General features: G+C 49.9%; 2 protein-coding genes across 8 annotated transcripts; both read right to left on the reverse strand.

Moving 5' to 3' along the window:
• Positions 1-4,058: 4,058 nt before the first annotated feature.
• On the reverse strand, positions 4,059-9,190 carry DDN (dendrin). Of its 2 annotated transcripts, XM_034645513.1 has the most exons (3): positions 9,132-9,190; positions 7,912-7,983; positions 4,059-7,493 (listed from the first exon to the last, which is right to left on the reverse strand). In XM_034645513.1, the coding sequence occupies exons 2-3, from the start codon at positions 7,956-7,958 to the stop codon at positions 5,582-5,584; spliced, it is 1,959 nt and encodes a 652-aa protein (XP_034501404.1). In that variant the 5' UTR covers positions 7,959-7,983; positions 9,132-9,190; the 3' UTR covers positions 4,059-5,581. The 2 variants fall into 2 exon arrangements, with proteins under 2 accessions (XP_034501404.1, XP_034501403.1); XM_034645512.1 differs by lacking the exon at positions 9,132-9,190 and having other exon boundaries at positions 7,912-8,120.
• A 1,777-nt stretch (positions 9,191-10,967) lies between these two features.
• Positions 10,968-23,818, reverse strand: PRKAG1 (protein kinase AMP-activated non-catalytic subunit gamma 1). 6 transcript variants are annotated; one of them, XM_019807926.2, is made up of 13 exons: positions 23,689-23,789; positions 19,329-19,377; positions 15,702-15,899; positions 14,087-14,196; positions 13,805-13,886; positions 13,648-13,706; positions 13,464-13,509; positions 13,307-13,361; positions 12,876-13,002; positions 12,388-12,553; positions 12,193-12,230; positions 11,783-11,929; positions 10,968-11,642 (listed from the first exon to the last, which is right to left on the reverse strand). In XM_019807926.2, the coding sequence occupies exons 4-13, from the start codon at positions 14,156-14,158 to the stop codon at positions 11,538-11,540; spliced, it is 897 nt and encodes a 298-aa protein (XP_019663485.1). In that variant the 5' UTR covers positions 14,159-14,196; positions 15,702-15,899; positions 19,329-19,377; positions 23,689-23,789; the 3' UTR covers positions 10,968-11,537. The 6 variants fall into 6 exon arrangements, 5 of the variants coding, with proteins under 5 accessions (XP_019663485.1, XP_002927237.1, XP_019663489.1 ...); XR_004621331.1 differs by lacking the exon at positions 15,702-15,899 and having other exon boundaries at positions 12,167-12,230; positions 23,689-23,818; XM_002927191.4 differs by lacking the exon at positions 15,702-15,899 and having other exon boundaries at positions 23,689-23,816.
• Between the last annotated feature and the right edge of the window lie 458 nt (positions 23,819-24,276).

A 24,276-nucleotide genomic window follows, 5' to 3' on the forward strand; every position in this document is an offset into this window, starting at 1 on the left:
GAAGGAAATGTCTAGACCATCCAGGGACAGTTCTTGAATGGGCACTCCTCCAACTGCGAACATTTTAAGGACCTGGGCAGAACGCAGAGCTATAGTTGGAACAGCGCCATCTTGTGGTGCCTCTTGGAAGAGCTCCTGGAGAGACTTCAGAAAAGAAAGCAGGGTTATCCCCTATGCTGGGGGGGTGGGAACCCGAGGCAGCAGCCCCCTCTCCTCCCGTATATCTGAGGCGGAATTGCTGTGCCAGTGTTCCTGTTACAGTTTTATCATTTGTTCCTACCTTCTGCCAGCATTTGCTGAGAGCCTGCTCCAGGCCAAGCTTGTAGCGGATACAGAGCTAAATCAAAGGCCCTACCCTTGAGTAGCTCATGGTCCAGCAGGGGATTCCACAACGCAACAAGAACAACGAGGTCATAATCAGGCAGCAGGGAAAACGATGATATAGGTGTTGAGGAGGCAACTGGGACATTCACAGCTCAAAAACTCTCTGCCCCTCCCCTCTTCCTCAATTCCTTTCATTAAAGCTCAAACGTTTATCCTTGCTTTCCAAAGACGCTTCATGATTTGGCTGGCACACATTGTTCCAGGATCCCTGCACCTTTGCATTCCCCAGTGCCTCTGTTCCCTGTGAAGGCTTTGTGCATTCTTACCTCTCTACCTTTGCACACACCCTGGAATGCACCTCTCCCCATCCTCCCCTACTGAAGCCCATCTGGGATGTCCCTCCCTCTGGTAAGCTCTTCTAATTTCCCTTGGCAAAGTGGCCTTGTCTCCTGAAGCAGCTTCTTGGCAGGGCTTCCGTGAACAGCACATACTGGCTGTCCCGTGGAAGGTTATCTGCATAAGTTACTTATCCTCTTACTAGGCTTCTACCTTCCTGAGGACATGGGCCCCGTGTTTTGTTCATCTGGGCATTCCTTGCAGCACTGAGCTAGGCACAACATATGTCATCATTAAGAGAAGAAAGAGACGGACGGATGGATGAATAAATGGATGAATGAATGGGTGAATAAATGGATGGATGGATGGATGGACGGATGGATGACAGAGGGGTTGGTAAATGGATAGGTGGGATGTATAGATGGGTGGATGCATGCATGGATGAACAAAAGGATGGAGGCATGCACAGATGGAAAGATGGATGGATGAAGCAATTCTTCTTTAAAAGGACTCATCAAAAGCTATGTAGTATCCGGGGCTTCAAGGGAGGAAGCCCACTCCATGCCAAAACATGCAGACTGAGCCTTCCTTCACTGACAAATTCACCCTCAGTGACTCATCTCCCACGCCCCAGAAGTCAGTCACAGTCGGGGAACTGCTCCTTCTTACATACTTGTCTGGATCCTCAGGAATGCCTTCATGAACATATATTATGTTGTAAAGCCTACACTGGAATGATTTTGTGGGTTTCCTCTCCTGTATCCCTTCCTCTGTCTCACACACACCCTAGATTGGAAGCTCCCTGGAAATAGGAGCCCTGTCTGAGTCTCTTGTGTCCCTAGGGCCTGGCAGACAAGTTCAATGAAGGAGGGAACAGATGAATAACTGAGGGAACGCTCACCCTTCTCCATAGACGCACTTTGCCCACTACTTCCATACTCATGGCCAGCCATCTCTCCCGGTCCTCTTCTCCTCGCACGCCATTTATACGCTTCTGACCCCGAATGCCCTAAAGTCCCAGAATTATGGCCTGGTTCTTTGTTACCCATTTGTGGCTGATCTAGGGAAGTCCCAGGGCTCTCATGAGAGTCTGAAAGGAGAGGGGGCCTGCAGGCCCTCTAAAGCCATATTAACCTGGCCGCATTTGGGACAGAAAAGGGCTTCCCTGAGAAGAACCTGGCTGCTGGGAGGGTAGTGGCCTGTGCTAACCTGAGAGCTGCTGCCCCAAACTGACCACGCCCTCCTGCGTCTGCTGTCCCTACACCTGACCTGTGAGGCTGTCCCAAGGTTGGGGGTGGTTGTGGCCTCCGTCTCGAGGCTGGCCAGCTGGCAGACACAGCCAGATTTAGAAGTCATTTTCACAGCGGGGAGCCTCCAGCCTCCCACCCACAGTGCCCTGCAGGGCCAGTCTGAGATATGGCTCACCAAGGGCTGGCCCCCAGACCTGCAGTCACTCCTCCCCTTCTCTCTGTCCCTTTCTCCCCAGATCTTTAGCAGCCAGAGCTGACTCCAGTCTCAGGCAAAGATGGAGGAAGTCCTGGGGAAGCAGGGCGCGTTGCCTGGCGCCCTAACTACGCAAAGGCTCCCTGTACACCATCCACCCATTCAAGGGACTGTGTCTCCACCCCAGGGCTCCTCTCCTCTTGACCTGTTCCTCCTCTTCCCCAACTCTACCTCTCTCTCCCTCCCCAATACTCATGAAACAGCTCTAGAGAGAAATAATAACCAGAGCTGAACACTTGTATATCCCTTACTCTGACCAGGCATTGTTCCAAGTTCTTTTCATATTGAATCATTTAATCTTGCCAACAAGCCTATGAAAAAAAGCACTATTCATAACCCCATCTTATAACTGGCGACACCAAGACACAGAGAGATTGAGTAACTTGCCCAGGGTCACACAGCTAGTGTGCGGTAGAGGCAACAGGCCCCAGAGTCCCTGCTCTAAACACAACGCTACCCTATTTCTGCGATGATGGTAATAGGGTGGGTGAACTCTTAGAAACTGACCTCCTGCGTGTTCAGCCTCACAGAGGCTTTGGCAGTATGGTGGAGTCTCCCTCCAGGGGGCCAGCCCCTCCACTACCCACACGGCTCTCCTCTTCTACCAGCCCGAGAGCCTGGAGCCCCTGGGCTGTAGCAGAATCCAGGCAGATGCTCTCATCACTGCCCTGGTCTTCCCCAGTCTTCCTCCTGGCCTCCAGTCCATTCTCTTCTCAAGCCCAGAGGTCCAAGGCACACACTCCTGAGGGGGCCAGGCTTGCCCCAGCCTGCCCTCAGTTTTCACACCTGTCTTTATCTGAATGTGCCCTCAACTCCAGACTAACCAGACCGTTTGGTAATTTCCTACACATACTCTGCTTCCCCATATCCATGTGTCTATTTTTGCTCTTCCCTCTACTTGGAACTCCTTTCCCCAAATTCTCTCTCAGATGCCACCTCCTTCAGGGAGCCTTTCCTGATCTCATAAAATCCATACAATCTCCTTTGTTTGACGCCTTATAATACTTACCACTCGCTGTCCACTACTATCATTATTGGTGTTTCCATCTTCGCCCCATTGCAGGAAGGCCTTACTCATCTCTTTCCTGGAGCCCAGCCCAGGGCCTGCTTCCTCTCAGGTGCTCAGTAAATGCTCAGTAGTTAGAATTGGTAGTAGTTAGACTTTCAGGTGGAAGGTAGACAGACCTCAGGACACTTTGATCACTGCCCAAGGTGAACCCTACGTCCTTTACTTCCTCCAGCAAGAGCTAACTTGAAACCTGACATTGTGGGTCCCAGGCAGGTTCTGGGATGGACCCTCCAGGGTAATTTTGATCGATGCTCTCCCCTCAGGTTCAGATGCCCAAAGAGACGACCCCCCCCCCCCACTGAACCAAGGTCAGCCTGCCCCAGTGCAGCATCCAGCCCAGCGACCTCCCGAACTGTCCTGACCTGTCTGATCTCTCCCGGTGCAGGTAGGGAGTGACATCAAGATAACTGAAGACCAAAATCATAAGTGGCTTGAGAACGGGGTTGGGGCTCTGAACGCTGAGCAGGAGTTGGAGTGACTCCGTAGGGATGGGGGCAGAGGCGGGCGGCCAGGACTCCGCGACTGAGTCTGGGCGAAGCCCCCGCCCGAGTCGGCGGCTAAATTTACCCAGGCTGACTCAGCCCTTGCCCGGAATGGGGGGTGGGGGGAGTGCGCCGGGGCAGTGGGAAGAGGCAGCGGGGGTAGGGTGGGGGGCAAGGAAGGAAGAGTCCGACTGGGGGTGACGGGGTGAGCAGGGAGTTTCCATCGAAGAAAGGAGTTCCCCCCAACCCCCCACCGGGCGGGAAGAAACAGTGGAGCCCTGGGGGGAGGAACACGGGAGGCAGTGGGCCAGTGAAAGGAAAAAGATGCCAAGGTTGGACAAAGGGAAGCTTAGATTTATTGAGCGCCTACTGTGTGCCAGGCACTGTGCAAGGCGCTTTACATACATTATCGCATAAAATCCTCACAACAACCCTGCGAGGTAGGTGTTTATAAACCCCCATTTGACAGATGAGGAAACTGAGGCTCAGGGAGGTGAAGTGATTTGGCCAAATTCACATGGCTAATAAATAGAGACAGAACTGTCCAAGATCGGAGAGAGAAAAGACTTCAGTGTCTGGGTCCCAAGCCGGTTGGCGTGGGTGAGTACAAAGAGGGGCTCCGCGCGCTCCAGAGGTCTAGAAGGCCAGAGGCCTGCCCCCGACCTCGCACGGCTGGAGGTGGCAAAGCGGGGGACCCGCGCGCAGTAACTGGGTATCAACTGGTTAACTAGCAGTGCAGGGGTAGGGGGAACTCGGGAATTAGCTACCGGGGAAATCCGCGACCTGCGCGCGCCCCGTAGTGGCTACAGCGAGTATCACACCCCACACCTACAGGCTTTTGGGGATCAACCCCTCCCCCCTTCCTTCCCTGGCCAAGGTTTCTGGAAGGGGCAGAGATGCAAAAAATTTTCAGGGTTCTTTCAGATGAGTGATACCACCGGGGTGGGAAACCGTGGTAACGATTCAGAGCATCACTAAGGAACAGTGGGGAGGAGGAAAGGGGGTAAGGCCTAAAGAGGTCCCAAGCTGATTCACTGGCTGCCTTCCCTCCCCAGCTCGGACCACCACAGGCCAGGGACAGTGACAAGGCACCATCCTGCTCTGCCTTGGGGAGCCCTCACCTAAACCTAAGAGACTGGGATAGGCCCTTACCCACTTGCTCAGATCTTCTGCAAACCCTGGACAGTCTCTTGAATATTGAGGATGAGTGTAGGTGACAATGAAGCCATCCGAGAGACCCTCAGACTCTGTTCATTTATTCCTAATTCTTTCTTGGCCGTAGAGGAGAGGGTGAGATAAAAGCCGCCCCCAAGGATCCAAAGCATCAGGGATGAACTTATCCCGAGACGTATGACACCAAAGTGAGCCCTCTTCCTGTTTTGCTGGTTGTATCTGGATCTATTCCTCTTCTGCCAAGGGCCTCTATGTCACCTGGTCACCTCAGTCAGAAGCCTCTCCATCACTTTCTCCCTGCAACCCCAAGATCCTGCCCTAAAGTTGCCCTATGGCTATAACACCCCTGCCCTCCCACCTGATCCTGGCTAAGCTGCTCTGCTCTAGTCCACACCTAGTGCATCAGCCCCTGCTAAAGACCTTACCCCAGCGACCTGAATAGAGCAGGCATTAAAGTCTACTGCTCATCCTCACCTTTCCTGAGAAAGAAGGAAAGAAAGAAAGAAAGAGAAAGAAAGAAAAAAAAAAGAAATCACGAATTGGCATATGCTCCCTTTCCTTTCATTTGGGCGGCTTCTATTTCAAGTATGGGAACGATTCTGGGGAAGGGGTACAAGGAAGTCTGTGAGGAAGAAAGAAGACCAGAGGGCCCAAGGATGGAAAAGTGGGGAACACACATACAAGAAAGGGCCTGTCACTGCCGCTCCCTATTTCCCTGTGGGATCCCCTTAGCGTCCCTCGTTCCGAAGAGGGCCTCCTCGGTTCGGCTGATGACATCTAGAATCTCTCGGATACTGTCGCTCAGCTCTGCTGTCTTCCCGCCTTCCCCGGGCCGGGGCCGCTCATTTCGCCAGGAGGCGCCCGAGGCTTCCGTGTCGCTTCCATCAGAAGAGCCGCTATGGACGCTGAGCTCTGCAGCCTCGTCCGAGTCCGAGTCTGGGGCGGTGTGACGGCGGATGCGGGATACGGCTTCCCGCAGGGCCCCGGCGTAGGGCCCTGGGGTCCGCGCCCAGCCCCGACCCGCGCGCCGTGGGGCCGCCGCCACTTCCTCCGAGCCCTCGGCCCTGAGCGTGCTTCCTGAAGCCGCTGGGCCTAAGGCTGAGCGCTCTGGGCTACCTGGCTGCGTGGGGGCGTCCTGAAGGTTTACTTCGCCAACCGGGAGCCCCAAGATGCGGGAGGCGCGCTCCTCCAAGGAGGAGTCCGCGGGCTCCCCGCCCTCAGCTTCGAACCCGCGCCCCCCACCGAGCTGGTGTGAAAGGGGACTGCTCAAGAGCAGTTTTTGGCAAGGGGAGGGAAAGGCCGCGGCTCCCTCGCCCTCCTCCTTGTTGGGCTTCGGTTGAGTAGGGGCATCCCCCACGACGCGCGGCACGCCATCGGGTAGAAGCTGTACATGCTGGGTTCGAGGGGTTGGAACATACTGTGACCGTATCACCACGCACGTGGCGTCAATGACAAAGACGCCTTCTCCACGAGCAGGGCCGCGGGAAATGCGGGGCAGGGTGTGGGCGCGGCGGGTCCCCTTCCAACCCTCCAAGGTCTCAGGTCCGGCCCCCTCTCTATGACCCAGGGACTCTCTCCATCCCGTACCTCCTGGAGCCCAGGGTCTGGGGAGGGTCTGGCTCTGTCGGGGCGGCTGCTTTTTAAGGGAGGGAAGCCAGCATTTGGGGAGCCAGGTCTGTTCCTTACTTTCTTTCCCTTCCCCGGAGCCCTTGAGATGGGGCCTGGACCTGGGAGCGGGACGCGGGGGGCTGGGAGTCGCAGTGGCCAACCCCGCAGGAGCTGTCTCAGTGCTTGGGCTCCCAGCGGCTTTGGCTTGGGCATGGCCGTCGCTACCACTATTCAGGCCAGCAGTGGCCAGCCCCAGGCTTTTCTCCGCAGCGCCCTTGCTGGACTCCAGCCTCGGCCCGGCTGTTCCACAGCCCGGGGATCCCCCCAAGAGACCCCGCCCCTGTCGGAGACCCCAAGCCCCGAGGACGTCCCGGTAGATCCGAGGATCCAGCCTCTTCTTTGCGTACCCACCCTCTGTCCTGGCCGGAGTCGGAGCAGAGGCTGCGGAGGCTGGCGCCTGAGAGGGCTCGGGGCCTCGCTTAGACCCCAAGGTCCTGTGGGGGCCTTCGTAAGAAGGTGGAGCCACGTAGGGTGGCGGGCGGTCCCAGCGTCGTCGCAGGGCTGTCCCGGCTGCGCCTCTCAGCAGCAGGTGAGCCTCGTAGCTGGGGGGCCCTGGCCGCCTACCTCCCCAGGGCCCCGCCCACGCCGCCCCTGGGTCGCTCTGCGGCTGCGCGGATGGACGGGGCGGTCGCCCCGCCGGCCCCAGGCGCTCGGGTCGTGAAGGAGCTGGGGGCCCTACAGGCTGGGCCACCCGAGGGGCGTTCCGAGGTTCCGGGCGGGGCCGACCGGGGGGGCTCCTTCGGGCCCCACCAGCCTTGCGCCTTTTTCGCTCGGTCTCCTTGGCCTCCCGCTCCTGCGATGCCGCTTTCCTTTTCTCTTGCTCCCGGGCTCGGGCCTCGGCCGGGGGCCCCGCCCGCCAGTTGGTCGCCTCCTGCAGCACCCTGGAGGCCCAGGGACGGCGGGGCGGCGGCTCAGGGGATCCCGGGCGCGGCCCACACCTGGGACAATGAGCAGGAACCCAGGTGAGCAGTTTGTGGGGGAAGGGAGCCGAGGTCCGGGGAGCTGGGAGCACTGGAGACCATTTGGGGCAGCCGTGTGAAGGGGTGTGTGTGAGTGTGTGCCCGTGTGCACGTGCGTATATGTTAGGGCTGAAGTCGAAGCCGGACTCCTCACCATCTCTCCATGCACACTTTAACAGCGTCTGCCCCATCTCACCTCCTGCCCTTTCTCACACCCACTCCTGCCCCCCAAAACGATGCGGGAAGAGTCAGGCCGCAGCCCTCGGGATGGGGTAAGGGGAGGCGTGGGAAGGAGAAAGGGGACCAGCAGCACTGGCTGGTGCCTTCAGGGAGGTCTGGACCCCACTCCCCGCCCCACCACTCTGTTCCCCTCACCCGTCACCCCTCCTTCACTCACGTGCGGCTCTGGGGCCCACGGGCCCAGTGGCTGGCTTGGAAGTCCATGGGCTGTCGAGAAGGGGCGCAGCGACTATAATGACAGGAAATAGTCTTCACTTCGATCACCAGCAGCTTGGATTTCTGCACCCAGAGGCAGCTGCCAGACTCCTCATCCTGGGGCTCCCGGGGGCTGTCGGGCCCCTCGGAAAATAGCTGGCCATCCAGCATCCTGCCCCACCCCNTATATACCCAGGCACACGTGTGTGCCTGTCTGTGTGTGTGTGCGCGCGCATGTGACACGGTGCGGCGCGGACGGCACCGCGCTGCTACCTCCCCCATGTGCACGGCCGCCCCCTGGGGCCCGGGATTGAGCGCCCCTTCCCACTGCTCATGTCCCCCAAGCCTGATGGGACCTGCGCGAGTGGGCAGGGGACTTCTTATTTTTGCCAAGCTGACGGTGCCCTTCCCCCACCCCCACTTCTTCAACCTTCCTGTCGTTTTAACCCTTCACTCTTCTGCTTGTCGGGGTGCCCCACCACCAGGGTTCTGCCACAGGCTTCCTGCCTCAGACTTCAGTTTCCCCACAGGGAGGTGACGGGAATGGAACTCAAGGTCTCTGCCTGCCACTCTCTGCTGGTTTCCATGGGGTTGGGGTGCAGGGGGTCTATTTTTAGCGGCAGTGGCTGTTCGGGTGCAGAGAGATGAGTAACCAGCTTCCATGCGGTGGAGGGAGGAGGCGGTGGCTTTCACGCAGCTTTTATGTGACTCTGGGGGAGAGCTGCCTCCCCCAAGCTCAGAAAGGGTGACCCCCCACACCTTTAACTCCTTACCCTCTTAATGTTGCAGCCCGGGGCTGCTGGTAGGACACTGGAGTCTGTCTTGGCCATCCAAACTGTCCCAGGCTCCTATTCTAGATGTTTGTCCTTGGGCACCTATGGAGCCCTCTCCCCACAGCAGGCTCTCTCCCCCAATCCAGAAGCCAGGATTTGGGGGTCATACTATTCTGTGCCCACACAGCTCTCCTCAGCCTTATGGAGGACAGACTAAGGTGCTTATGCATTTGCACCCTTTCAGAAGGGATGGAGGAGGAATGGTGTGCTCCCTTGGCAAAACCAATCCCCTAGCAACTGAAATGATAAAAGTGGCCCCCATTTCCCAGCGTAGAGCTCCCCATCATCACCACTACCACAATGCCTATCTCACTTACCCCCCACCTGAAGTGGTGCTCAAGATGCTTACCTTTTACGCTCATTCTGTCCCAGGGGCAGGGGGTGTTGCTTACATCCACATGATCCCTACCCCCAAGCCTATACCAGGTGTCCCCTGATTCACCATGGCAATGTTAGTGGCAGCACAGCCCACGCCAACCCTTCCATGCAGAGACTTAGCAACCATGCCTGGCAACCATGGAGCAGCTCCAGTGGAGGGGAGGGGTGCAGGGAGGTGGGAGAAGAGTGTGTATGGCAATGGTTCCTGAGGAAGAAGGGATAATTTGCCTCTTCTGAGAGGAATAGGTAAGAATAGGCTATGAGGCTCCTTAATTTTGTTCCTAGTCTTTCCTTCTGCTCCATTCTCAGATTTTGAGACTAATTGGTTGGGTTTTAGAGGAGAATGAGAGAGGCAAAAGATTATGCAGCCCTTTGGGTACAGACCCTTCCTTTTAAGAGGATGGGGCCAGGGGGGTTGTTGTGGGACAGAGAATGACTTCATGAGAACTAGAGCAACCAAACCCAGCCCCCCGCTCCCTAATGAACCTTTAGAGATAACCCAAACAGCCCCTCTTCCCTCCATTTGACAACACCCCCCCCCTCCCCCACTTTACACACCTACCAGCTGCACTCTGGTGGTTCTTTGCTCGAAGGTGCTTCCTTCTACTCAGGTCCCACCAGAGTCCTAGGGCTTTTTAAAGCCCTTGCCTCCTCCCCAGACAAACCCTCCATGATGGAATGTGACATAAGAAGACATCTGTCCTTTCCACCATGCACTCACCCCCACACACATAAACATACTCCATTTCTAATAACTGGGAAGCCTCCCTCCCCCAAGTCTGGGAATGTGCTGTGAGCTATGAAGAGGTGAATGCAGAAGCAGGGACTTTCTCTAAAGCCAGGATGGCAGCCCTGACAGCTGCCTTCACACTTTTCCCCCATGAGGAAGCCTACTTTGGAGGAACTGGTTTGGTATGGCAGGGTTCATCAGAGTTCTTAGGTAGGTAGGGGCTAGGTAGGGACTAGGAGGTACTCTGAGATTGCTTCTGGTCTTGGACAGGAAATGGTATCAAACCTGCGAGTCAGTGGTGAGATGGTACCCAAAATTGGGCTCAGGCCCAACAGCCTAGCAGTCCTTATGGTATTTGGTGTTGACTGTTTTGGTTCACGTGGTTTCAGCAGAGGTAGAGTCTGCCCCCCGTCCCCAAGCTCTTTCTCACCTTGGAAGAATGGCAAGGCATTTTGTAGGTTCAAAGACAGTGCCAGCTCAGCAAAATTCAAACACAGGGTCCAAACTTCCCTGATTAAGAAAAGTTGATAATGGTGGCATGTCTCTCTGCCTAAAGGAGACCCTCAGTCTCTCTACCTCGTGGAGACCTAACGCTGTTAGGAGATTTTCCTGGGGTCCCAGCTATGGTTCAGGCAGAGGGGAAAGTGAGGGAATAAGGAGAACTGAGGGAAATGGGGTGGGAAACAGTTGTGAATGGAGAGTTGGAAGGGCAGTAAGTCTAGTGTAGTGGTGAAGAGCGGGCGCTCTGGGGCCAGACTGTTCGGGCACAAATCCTAGCTCTACATTTTACTAGCTATGTGGCATTGGGCTGGTTACTTAGCCTCTCTGCCTCGGTTTTTTTTTTTTTAAATCTGTAAAACTGGAATCATACCTACTATTGTTCTGAGGCTTAAATGAATAAATAGACGTAAGGCACCAAGAATGGTGCCTGACACAGTTTTACATATATGTGTATGTATGTGCATGTGCCATTATTCCTGTTGTTGTTAGTAATGAGTTGAAGAAGCCGTAGGACGTAGGACGGTTGGAGCAGTAGTGTCTGTCAGCTACAGGAATCAGACACTGCAACACCACGAAGAGGTTCCTCTTATTTTAATTAGGTTTGCCATGAAAAGCAATAACCTCAGCTAATCACTCTGCCCTCCTCCATCTAACCCCCGCCTCCCTTCATGTGCACAGAGCACAGGAACCCAAAGGCCCTCCTCCCCACCCCATTATGGGAAGAAATGTCACTAAATGGACTCAGCCTCCTCCATACAGAATGAAACAGGATGAATAAAAATATCTTTAGGAAGAGTGGTGTTGTGCTATTATCTTCGGGTGGAGTCAGGGGCAGAGAGAGAGGCAAAGGCTGGGTGAGGTCTGGGGATCTCTTAGAGATCAGAATTGGCCTGAGGGGCACACAGCCCATCATTCACCCAGAAAGGGGGCTACAGCTAGGAGGGCAGGGGCTAGGATGGGCTAGGTTGTATGTGTGAGGATAAGGACAGCTAAAAATCCATTCTCCTTCCTCCCCCCGCACCCTCCCCGGCTCCCGAGCAGGGAACAGAGTCACAATTTTCTCAAGGTTTCGTCTGTGGTTCCTAGAACTCTGGGCAGGCAGCGAGTGGGGCATATCCCCTAGTGCTGCCTGACCCCTTCCCCAGCTCAGGGCTTCTCTCCTCCTGTGAGCACCAGGGCCTGCAGGATGTCAGACAGTGATACAATGCCTTTGACCACATCATTCTCATCTACCACTACAAGTCGGTGAACCTGCAGGGAGCAACAGGGGAGAAAAGGAATGTTTAGTGATGGCCTCAGTCAGGATGAGCCCTTCCACCCCTACTCACCTTGCCAAACCCCACACTCAAAGCTGCTCCCCCCAGCTCCTTCTGAGGCACTGGCCGCCCTACCTCTGCTTCCACCAGCCTGTTGATGATGGTCTCCAGAGTCTCATGCAGGTAGCACTTGAGGACACCCTCAAAGTAATGGGATCGATGTTGCAGGGCTTTGGTCACAGACACATCTAGGTTGTTGTAGGTCTTTTCTGCTGCCAGATTCTGGGGAGAGAGAGGAAGGTGCTTGCAGGGAAGCAAGGGAGCCAGCCTCCAAACCCTGAGCCCACCCAACCGCACCAGAGGGATTTAGGGCAATTGTCAGCCATGCCCACAAGCCACACCCAACTCATTCCTTTTCAAATAGGATTTGAAAGCTTAGGAGCTCCTAAAACCCTTAGGTCCCAGAAGAGACTCTCTTCTTCTCCCTCTCCACATTCAACACCCTGCCCCTTTCCCTACCTCCCAGCCCCATCGCAATCACTCACGATAACATCAAACTTGGAGTAGATGTCCACCACACGCCCTAGGGGGACAGAGGCAGCTCAGCAAGGAGGACCTGGCACCCAAGTCTCCCCACGCCTATAGCATCACCCTCCGGGCTGAGCTGAGAGACAGCAGATTTTCCCAGAACCACCCTGGCTTCCCTGGAGCCTTCCCTCTCCTTCTGCACAATCTCTCACCTTTCTCATCTACTACTGGCAGTGCTGAGACTCGGTGTTGTACAAAGATGCCCAGAGCCACATAGACAGGGGTGGTGGTGCGGACCACAGCAATGTTGGCGTAGGTGCCGATCTGTAGCTCTTCCAGAGACTTAGACATGAACTCTGGCTTGGGGAACTCAGTGATCTGAGGAGAGAACCATCAGCTTCATCTGCAAGACCCCCCACACCACCCTTGGATACCCCTCCAACCCTGTATATAAGAAGTAAAAACCAGGGGCACCCGGTGGCTCAGTCGATTAAGCGTCTAACTCTTGATTTCAGCTCATGATCTCAGGGTCAGGAGATGGAGCCCCATGTCAGGCTCTGTGCTGGGTGTGGAGCCTGCTTAAGAGTCTCTCTCTCCCTCTTCATCTGCCCCCTACCCCCCTGTTCTCTGTCTCTCTTTAAAAAAAAGAAAGAAAGAAAGAAAGAAAAAGGGAAGTAAAAACCAGGCTGAGGACACTTACAAACAATTTGAGGAACTTGAGGATGCGCTTGTGGGTGAGGATGTACAAGGTGTTGCCTGATTCCGGGTCAATAACTGGCAGCCTGTGGATCTTGTTTCGAATTAATGAAGAGACAGCATCAAACAAGCTGTGGGAGGGTGGGGGATAATGATAAGTCCCACAGTGCTGAGCCTGAGGTGAGTAAATAGCTCCTAAGAGTATGTTTAAAACAGGGAAAACTGGTGATTGGGAGAGGGGAGCAGTGTTCAAACCAGACCTAAAGAGTGTGTGAATGTGTGTGTGTGTGTGTGTGTGTGTGTGTGTGTGTGTGTGTGTGTGTCTGGGAGGAGAGTCTTGTTTCTCTTCTGCCCACGGATCTTTGGGTGTCTAGGGCTTTAGCTACGCTGGTGGGGGCTCTTCCCCTACTAGACAAATGGGTAGCTGGAACTCACCTGGCATTAGGAGAAATGCAGACAAGTGGTTTGAAGGAGTCCTGTAGGTACACCTCTGAAGGGAAAAGGGAGGTTCACAAAATACCAGTATGGAAAACCATTTCCCAGGAAACTCTCCATCCCTTTTTCCTTTTACAACCCCCAGTTCTCTACATACCTCTCCAAGTTTCTATCTTGTGTTCTTCCAGCTCATAGATTTGTACCTGGAAGGAGAAGTAGAGAACTTGAGATTTGATCTCTCTGCTTCATTAACCCCTCGTAGTTTGCTTGGAAGAAAGGAACTAGGAATGAGGGACTTTGGGCAGGCACAGTGGTTTGGTCACTGGGCTTTGGTGTCTTACCAACGCTGATTTATAGTAGCGATGCAGGATATTGATGAAATCAGTGATGGTCAGCATGCCTAGAAGCCAAGCCAAGATCCCTCAGCACTGCTCAAAGCTTCCCTCCCTGCCCAGCACAAAATGCCAGTAATACTGTGTTCCAGAAACTTTTGCCTACCTACAAAACTTTGCTTCTTACTATCCCACAAAGGGGCAGCCCGTACACCATTAGTCACCAAAGCAAAGAAAGCCTTCTTCACCTGTAGCCAAAAGAGTAATCATCACAAAGGAAAATTCACAGGGTGTAAGACTTTAAAAGAACAGGGGTTGGGTATGTTGGGGAAAACATGAGACTAAACCCATATAAGGACAAGGATATTACCCTTGGGATGAGATAGGATGAGAGTTTTTGAACCAGAGGCTCCTAGGGAGGGGGATGGGAGAAGAGGATTTCACCCACCTGCAGGGAAGTATCAAATACAACCAATTTGGAGCTTGTGGGAATCAGGTCATAGCAGCGATGAGACTTCATGAAGGAAGTATACACACTATTGTTGGATTCTGGGGTCTCTGCATAGGGTGGGATAGTTAGAAGCTTCCTTCTATGCAACAACTCACAATCAAAAGAGGCAGAAAATAAAAGTGTAGTTTTTCAAATATTTAGAGCCTGATTTTTTATAAGGCCCCTTTTCTATCTGTTTGGTTCCTATTATTCCCAGAAAAACTAGATAAACCCCTTAGAAACTATTTCACCCAACCCCCATATCCAGGTAGGACTCTACTGGCTCCTCAGGCAAAAGACAGTTACTAACAGAAAATCTATTAATATCTTTGGTTAACCTCTTCTAGTCTGTAAGTTTTTTCTCATCTTTAACTCAAATTTCCCCTTTCATATATTTAAGCACATTTTCACTTGTTCTCTCTTCTCAATTAAGATGTAATTGAGCTTCTTAAAATTCTTCTAAGATCTACAGATGAGAAAGTCATGGTCCAAGTTGGGCCATTTCAGATCAACACTCAGTTGGAGCCCAGTGCTTCATTAACCTGGCCCCAAACCCCCCGAGAGTCCATCTTGGGGTGATCCTGTGAATCAGAAGTCATCCCACCTACTCTAGACAAATGGGAGACCCTGCCTGTGTTTACCTGTTTATTCCTCTGATTTTAATTGCTTGCTCAAAACTGGAGAAGCAACCCAGAAAATAACCTGCATGTGCTATGTACTCTGCTATGTGTACTTTAAAAATATCACATCATTTAATCCTTATAATCTGTAAAGGAAATACTGTCCTCATTTTTCAGATGAGAAAACAGGTGGGAAGCAGATAAATAAACTGCTCAAGGGTACACCGTTAGTAAGTGGGAAGAAAGACTTAAACACAGACCTGATTCCAACGTTCATGATTTTAAATCCTATGCCAGTTGTTTTTAATGTTTGATTTTTTACCCATTATACAGGTACAGTGTTTAAAAAGCCAAACAGTTCTACAGATTTTATGTCAAGAAAAACTGCAGTCCCTGGCACCTACTGCCCTGTCCTACCCCTCCCCAGAGAGGAGACCTCTTTTAGCTGATGATTTTGGCACTTATTTCTAGGTCTATAAATAACAACCTTACATTGCTGGGGGGTTTTTTTGTTGTTGTTTTTTTTTTCCATTTTGGGGCATTATCCATTATCATCCAAAGAATACGAGAAATTTTAGTTCTCCTTTTACCAGGACCCCAACACAAACATGCACTTCCCATCTCCCCATTCTTCCAGAAGTTAAACTATAATGTTGGTTACATTAGTATTTAAATAATTTTGACTGAATATTCATTATTCGGAGATAAGCCCAATGGTAAACTCCTGACTTTTTTTTTCTTCTTTGACAACTTTGTTTTCCCTGGAGTTAATAACTGTCTTGACTTTTTGTTTTTATAACTAATTCAAGTATTCATAACTAATTCCCATATTTATAACTAATTCAACCCCAAACTCTTCACCAGTTGTTTGAATCTCCTTTCAAGAAATTCAGAGGCACTAGATACTCTATTAATTTAAACCACCCAAAGAAGTCTCTCGGGAGTCTTCTGACCTGCTCAAATCTGGGCTGGTTTGCTGGTGTGCACAGCTGTCCTCCTGAGACCTTCCTTCATCACCATCCAGGGGCCCCGTTTCATGTCTCTCCTGTACTGGCACTCCTGTGTCCTGTACTCTATGTTTTCGTTTTTGTTGTTGTTGTTGTTTTTGGTTTACTTTCTTGTTTAGGTGGTATACATCTTCCTGTAGCTTCCTGAGAAAGGATGCATGGGAGGTAAATTTTTTGAGACCTTGCAGCCTGCAGATATCTTTCATGTATAATTTGACTGGATATAGAATTCTGGGTTTGAATTTATTTTCCTGAAGAATGTTGAAGGCACTGCCCCATTGCCTTCTAGTTTCTGGTGTGTTGAGAGTCCAAGGCAATTCTGATTCTTTTTATGTAACTTGTTTGTTTGTTTTTTTTTTCCTCTCTGGAAATTCAGGATCTTCTCTTTGTTTCTGGTGGTTTGAAATCTCATGATGATTGTGCTTTGGGTGGGTTAATTTCATCCACTGTGCTGAATACTCAATGAGTCTTTTCAATATGAAAACTAATGTCCTTCAGTTCAGGAAATGTTCTTAAATTATTTCCTTGATCATTTCCTTCCCTCTGTGCTGTCCTTTTTCTCTTTCTGTAACTCCTATAATTTAAATATCAGACTTCCTAGACCGACCGTTTGTTTTTGTTTTGTTTGGTGAGTTATTTTAACAACAATAACAACAAAAACATCTTCTCTCTCCTAGTTTACGCTTCTTTTTCTTTTTTTCACTTCTTTGATTTTGGGGGCTTTTAAAAAAGATTTTAGTTTTTAGTAATCTCTGCACCCAACATGGGGCTTGAAATCAGAGCCCCTAAGATCAAGAGTCATATACTCCACCAACTGAGTCAATGAGGCACCCCACTTCTTTTTTCTTTTTTTGAGGGGACGGGGCGGGGGGGGTAGAGGGAAAGAGAGAATCTTAAGCAGGCTCCAGGCCCAGCACAGAGCCCAACGTGGGGCTTGATCTTATAGCCCTGAGATCATGACCCGAGCCAAAATTAAGAGTCAGACACTTAACTGACTGAGCCATCCAGGTGCCACACTTGTTTGATTTTTTATTCTACTTTTTGGGAGTCTTCCTGAATTTAATTTTCCAAACCTCCTACTTAGTTTAAAATTTTTGCTATTACATTTTTAATGTCCAAGATCTCCTCTTTGTTTTCTGAAAATTCCTTAAAAAAAACCATGACATCCTCTACTTGTTGCATGGTGGAAATAGGTTCTTTATCTGAGTACATATTAATGTTAATTTTTAAAGTTTTCTTCTCTATGCATTGACTTCTTCCTTCTATTACTTTTTTTCCTTATTTGTTTCTTTGGCAGGGCAGTTTGGATCACTTTTCTTTTTAGTTTAGAGGCTTTCTTTAGATGTTTGGTTATCTTGATTTCAAGGAGCATTCAAACCATATTCTAAGAGTGCAGTCTTTTTTTTTTTTTAAGACTGTATTTATTTATTTGAGAGACAGAACATGAGAGACAGAGAGCAGAGAACACAAGCAGGGAGGGGGAAAGGAGTGGGGCAGAGGGAGAGGGAGAAATAGGCTCCCCACTGAGCAGGGAGTCCAACGGCTGGATCCTAGGACCCTGAGATCATGACTTGAGCCGGTGGCTGATGCTTAACCCACTGAGCCACCCAGGCGCCCCACAGTGTAGTCTTTAATGCTGATTGGCAGCTCAAGTGTACGTGTAACTCTTGTTGACTGTGAGCCGTTTAGATTGGGAACATTAAATACTTATATTTTTAGGGCTTTCCTTTCAAGGGGATTCTGGAGAAGATTATTTATTCAATTTTGTGCTTGAAGGGTGAAGTCTTTTCTGTCAGCATTCTGGAAATGAGATTGGGGAAAGGATGGGGATCTTGGCATCCAGTGCAGTTCACTTCATGCTCCCGTGTTTAGTATATGACTTCAGCCCTCTGCTGGGCCTGAGCCCCTCTCCGGACCTCCAGTCTTCGCCCAAGTTGGGAGGAGGAGTTTCGTACCTGCACTCAGTGGAGTAGGGAGTCTCTGAATCTAACTGCTTCTTATATTTTCAATGCTTCTCTTGGCTTTCCCCAGTGCTAGTTTGTAATTCAGTTTTCTCAGGTCTGCTAAATGATTTACCACTCTTGCATCTGCTTTCCAGCTTCCAATTACTATTGTCTCCTCTCTTATTCTCCCTATTCTGGTGGGTTTGTACCTTTTGAAAAAATTCTTTTGTGGTGGTTTTAGTAGGTTTTTGTGAAGGAACAAAAGTAGATGCATGTATTCAATCAACCATCTTTAACTGAAGCCCGTTATTGTTTTTCAAAGGAAACCTCTTGTGGCCCCATGCTGTTGGCCTCTGTGGGACTCCAGTGTCCCAAGTGTCCCCCATCTGGGAACTCCCCTGCCTTGCCCGAGGTGGCTGGGCTAAGGAGTTCCCAAGAACATGCCTTTTGATGCCAGTTTAAGACATGCTACACTGATAGTTAAATACCATCATTTTAGGCTACAGAATTATAAACATATTTGATTTGGCTTTCTCAGTATTTTAAAAATAATTTAAATCAGTTCCCCAATTGTAAAAATTTGAAGATTGACATAAAAATCCAAATTCTCGATTTTTTTCAAAATCAGATCTGACCAATCTAGGCTTGAATTTCTGAACAGTGACAATTGACAAGACCGGGACAGTTGCTGCCTCCTTTTAGATGTGATGAGATCTACAGGTTGTCATAGTCATATGCAGCCTACAGACCGGCTTGGTTCACAATTTGAGTTTTTGACCCTTGCCTTGGTGCTACTGCAAATATACTCAGAAACATAAAATAGGCACTGATATCACGTGGCAGTACTCAATTATGAAGATAGCACCCAGATAATTCAAATATGACTATATTAACTTTTTAGGATACCAACAAAACGAAAACAAACATTTAAAAATTCTTGTGGAGAACTCATAGATCCTTAATAATATGTCCTAAGATCTCAGCCCGTATTTCAATTCTCTGAGAAAGCGTGTACTCCTAATGCCATAATCATGTCCTGGGAAGATCTAGGAGTGTTCCTGGATAAAATCCTTTAAGGCAGGTGCCTATAAGTTCTGCTTCTTTCTAGATAGTCTAGGGTTGGACCATTCCATTCTAACCAGTTATTTGGGCAGGTGCTGGAACTGCCTTCTCCTCTGCCCTGGATTTTAGGGTTTAGTGCCTGTATTTCTAGATTAGTTTTAAGGGCTTTCAAGGCCTTTCTATAATTTCTTGTGTACACTCAGTGGCTTTAGGGAGCTCACTGGATGATAGAATCCTAGTGGCATTGTTTCTGGGCTAATCAGAAAATACCAGGCACCACTCAAACATGGTTAGCCAGCCCAGAGTTGCCTATGGAAGTTTTCCCTCAAAAATTTCCCTTAAGTGGTTTGATAATTGAAAATATTAATCATTCCCACCCTGCCCAAGATTCCTTCCTGGGTGATCCTGCCAAAATACTAATCCTGATTTGTATGGTTTGGCACATTATCTGGCCCAGTTTTGATTTTTCCCAGGGGGCATCCTGAGAGAGATTCAAAAGCATCCCTAAGGACAAGTTAGGACTGGGCTACTGCTTTCGTGGTGGGTTTCCTTTCTTCAGTAAACTTACCCTGAGGATGCTCATTTTCCAGAGCTGGGGAGCTATCTGAAGAAGTGACCTGGAGAGACAAGAGGAACAAAGATTCAGCCTATCCTAGGCTCCATCCATTTTAGCCGAGCATGAAGAGAAGGGCTGGTGAGCTAATGACATCATTTAAAGCACTAAAAGGCCCTCTTAAATATTATCTCATTTAATCATAACAACCCAGAGGTAAATACTATTATTAGCCTCATTTTCACAGATTAGAAAACTGACCTTCAAGATATATTAAACAGCCTGCCCAAGGTCACATGGCTGGTAAGGGTAGAATAGGAGTTTGAACACATATCTGCATGGTTCCAAAGCCTATGCCCGTATATAACACACTGCCTAATGAAACATTAGATCTTAAAAGCTGAGACTACAAAATCTGAGAATCCACAAGGTTCTCACAGATCTACTTTATAAAAACATGGAAACCAGAGAGACAATACTGCTTTCCGCCAAATACTAAGCTTAGCTGTAGACACTAGAATCATAGACATACCCTTTTACTATTAAGAGAGGACCACATCAGGGGCGCCTGGGTGGCTCAGTGGGTTAACCGTCCAACTCTTGATTTCAGTTCAGGTCATGATCTCAGGGTCATGAAATCGAGCCCCTCATCGGGCTCTATGTTGGGCATAGAACCTGCTTAAGATTCTCTTTCTCCCTCAACCCCCGCCCTTTCTGCACGTGTGCACGATCTCTCTCAAAAAAAGAGAGAGACAGGACCACATCTGGGGATGATCCCAGTAGCGGACTATTACACACAGTTAAAGCTTGAATGACTGAGGGGTGGGTGAGGACAATAAATGTTTTGAAACTGGGAACCTGACCTCTCTTAGCACCCTTGTGAGTCAAAGGCTCCTACAGCCCGGAGGATGCTGGTTTTCCAAGTTTCTTTGACCATGACAGTCTGACATTAGAGTGCTTTGAATACACAGAAACCTTCCGAACCATCTCTGGGCTCCCTCATGTGGGAACATTTGGAAATTTCCTTGTTATCTAGGAACCCAGGAGGGGTCACGATAATTTTAATCCACTGGAATCAACAGTTTTGGCTCCATTTGTTCTGGGTAACGTACCAAAACTAACTTAAAGGCGTACTTCACCAACATAGCTACTGTAGTAACATGAAATTAAAGGCCTTGGCTTGAACCTGGTAGGTTGGTGGTGAACGGGAGCAAGTTGGCAGCACAGCTCTAAATTTCCCTCCCTTAATGGGCCAGGGTGGGGGCAGGAGGGAAGGGGAATAATCTCCCTCTCTTCTCTCTGGGCTGCCTAAGACTATCAGCTTGGCCTGGCATTTTGGCAAGGCTATCGGAACAACAGCCTCATCACTTATAAGTGGGAGAGAGGGCTGTTCAGTGATAAAGATACACACATGGGATAACACAGTCTTACAGAGATCTATATACAAAGACATAGAAACAGCTACTTGTGCAGCTGTTTATTCTACCCATCCGTAATACTTATATACTGCACTGTGCTACAGGTTTTTTGTTCATTATCTATCCAAACAGGTTTTAAATTCCTTCAAGCCTAGAACTATTTTATATTTCTTTGTATCACCCATACTGTCTAGCATTCTGCACATAAATCTCAATTGTTTTGTTTTTTAACTCTCAAGCTGATAATGATAATGATGCACACTCCTGTGAACAGAGAGACCTAAGATTAAGTTACGGAGAGAAAGGTGATGTACAGCTAGAGATACAGACACCTATACAACAGAGTCAGGCATTACTGAATATGACATTACCTTTCTGCCTGTTTCTCCACACAGGAGGATAATTATGTCCACTTCTCTCTGCTTTTAATAACATAGGAAACCTGAGAAAGTATGACTGTAATACATGAGTACAAAATATTATTATAAAGAGACAGGCTAGATCTGACACATGGACTCACAGTTTCTTCTGAACTCTTGATCCACATTTTTTTTTTAAGATTTATTTATTTTAGAGAGAGAGCGCGAGCACACGCTGCGGGGAGGGCAGAGGGAGAGAAAAACTCAAGCAGACTTGGCGCCGAGCACAGAGCCAGACGTGGGGCTCAATCTTATGACCCTGAGATCACGAACTGAGCCGAGATCAAGAGTCCGATGCTTAACCGACCGTGCCACCCAGGCGCCCCCTGATCCATATTTCTAATTGTTTGCTGGATAGCCACAGATGTCACAAAGACTCCTCAGATGCTTCAGTACAAAACAGTATCTGTCCTTTCATCCTATTATTCTTACCGGGGTTCCCATCTCTGTTTTTTGCACTGCTCTCCTATAGGTGCCTAGAACTGTAGTATCCTCCAAGAACGAGCTACGCCAATATATCTGCTTGGAATCACAGCGCAGGGAATGACCTAAACTTGTCCTTAACATCTATCAACTAAGCTGATATGTTAAAAATGTCGCAAATCCATTTCTCTCCTTTCCACTTTCACAGTTTTAACTTAGGCTTTTACCTCTCACTTCTGCAACATTCTCTAAATTGGTCTCCCTGTCCTAAATCTATCTTCTTTTTGTCTTTCATGCTGTCTCCAAGTTCTCTCACTAGGCATCTCAGGTTTGTAAGGGACTTTTATCTCCAGCAACTAAGAGTTCACTACTTTCTGAAGTAGCTCCATCCATTTGCAGAAGCTGTTAAGAACATTCCTAAAGCACGCTCGCTGCGTTGCTCATAGAGCATCCATGGCTGCCCATATTACAAAACAAAGTTCAAACTTAGGGTGGTATGCCATACCTTCAACCTGACCTTAGCCTACTCTTCTGATCTTTTCTCCTACTGCAAGCAAAATCCAAAGCTCCAGCAACATCACACCACTGGCTCACCCCCAATTAATCTCTACATATCCCGATTTCTATGCCCGTGCTCACACTGTTCTCTTAACCTGCAATGCCCTCTCCTAGGTTCACAATTTCTCCCTCCGCTATGCTTCCACGGTCCTTTGTTTGCACCTTGATGATAGCATTTATTACAGTCTACCTTCGGTACCAGCCGTCCTTGGCTTGCCCTCACCCCCACTCCAGGCAGGCTGAGCATTTTTAAAGCAAGGGTTTTCTCTTCTTCTTTTCAAAACAATTTCTATCCCAAGAACCTAACCAATACAAAAAGTGTGAGGGCTAAATTAGAAAAGCTATATAAAAATGTTTTGTAAACCATAATACATTTATGAGTAAGTAAAATAAAAACTGATAGGTTATTTTGCATTTAATGGAATCGGAACTTTTATTCTTTATTATCATTACTACTACGACTACTACTACGACTACGTAAACTCGGTGCCCAAGGTGGAGTTAGAACTCATGACCCTGAGATCAAGAGTCACATGCTCTCCTGACTGAGCCAGCCAGGCACCCCAGACCTTTTATTCTTGTTCAAAATTCTCTTAATCTGTAAGAGCTGACTCCCTTGCCTGGGTGACCAAATGCAAATCACTTTACCACTTCGGTCTGTTTTCTCCTTTATAACTTGAGAGACAGGACCTCTCTGCAGGCAGAGAAAGGGTGTGGTAAAGGAATTACTATGGGCATGGGATTGACCCAAAGAAAGATGAATCTGCCAGTAACAGATGATGAAAACCAAGACACGAAAGAGTTACTCTTCCTGACAGAGGATATTTGGTTCCAGAGTGCTAGAAAAAGGCTCCTGAGAGTGACAGTGGATCCAAACATGTAGCAAGCTACCTGCAGCATCTCTGGGAGGATGACAGGGACCTGCCACAACTGATCAGTGCCTGCTAGCCAAGAATGATCTATGCCAACACGCCTGCTTAGAATTGCAGAGCAGGGCATAACCTAAAGTTGTCCAGGGACACAGCGGCCTCTAACACGGAAAGATTCCCTCCTTCAGGGAAAGCCCACTTTTCAGTCTTATTAAGGCAATGTGATTTCGCTAGACAACTCGAAGCAGTATAAAAGTCCTGATCTCCCTCCTGCCAGCGACTGCAGGGCTCACACTCAGACAACCGGGGGCCAGGTGCTACCCGCAAGCGGGAGTCCCTCGGAAGCCCCCTGCCTTACCCAGGAAAGCCGGATCACAATCCTGCTCTCTCTGGCAAACCTCTAAAGGTTTGAGGTGCTAAGAGGAAAGGAGGCCCGAGATCGCCGAGGTATGCTCGGGTTCCTAACGAAGAGCAAAGCGTCACTGCCAGCTCGGGCTGAGAGTACCGCGGACGTAAGGTAGGCACCGCGCGGCCCAGTCCCAGGAGATGCACTCAGCAGAGGGGCAGGGTCAAGGGACAGGACAGAAACCGGCTTCTCATGCAGCGCCGGTCCCTGCCCAGGCCTCCCTGTCCCCTAACGGGGTCTCGGGCTCCACAGCGCCCCCCGCCGCCCTCCCGGGATCCTCACCGTCTCCATTTCAAGACGCGCTGACTGGGTTCTCTCGCTTTAGGAAGCTCTCTGGGAGCCGGGCGGGAGGGGCGGAGGGGGGCACAGGCCCCGCCCCACGTCCGCTACCGCGACACCACTTCCGCCTACGACGGACACACGCAAGCCAAGGGCGGAAGGCGGGGAGTTCACTCTTCCGGCGTGGCCTGGCCTGAGTAACCGCCCTCCCCCGGGCCCTCTCGGACCTTACGGATCCGCCGACGGCGAGGGTGACTGGACGGAGCCGCTTGTATTTAAAATGTTCTTTTTTTATTTGTCGTTTAAAAACAAACTTGGAAGAAGCAAAATCCAAAACTTGCCCTTTGCCTCTTGCAACATAAATTATGTACAGTTCAGAATGATCGCTGATACAAAACATGCCAAGGACAGGGCGCTGGGGGTGGAGGGAGAGAGGGCGCTTTAAAAAAGGGAATCATTTCATCCGTTGTTACGAAGGACCAACCTTGCTGTACAGGATACACACAACACAAAATAAAGTCTTCACGGGATTCACACTTGTCAGCGATTTATTTTTTAAAAAGGGGGAGGGTCCTGGAGGTGAGGGGAGAA

Source organism: Ailuropoda melanoleuca, chromosome 16, assembly GCF_002007445.2.
Source record: "Ailuropoda melanoleuca isolate Jingjing chromosome 16, ASM200744v2, whole genome shotgun sequence".
Classification (NCBI taxonomy): domain Eukaryota; kingdom Metazoa; phylum Chordata; class Mammalia; order Carnivora; family Ursidae; genus Ailuropoda; species Ailuropoda melanoleuca.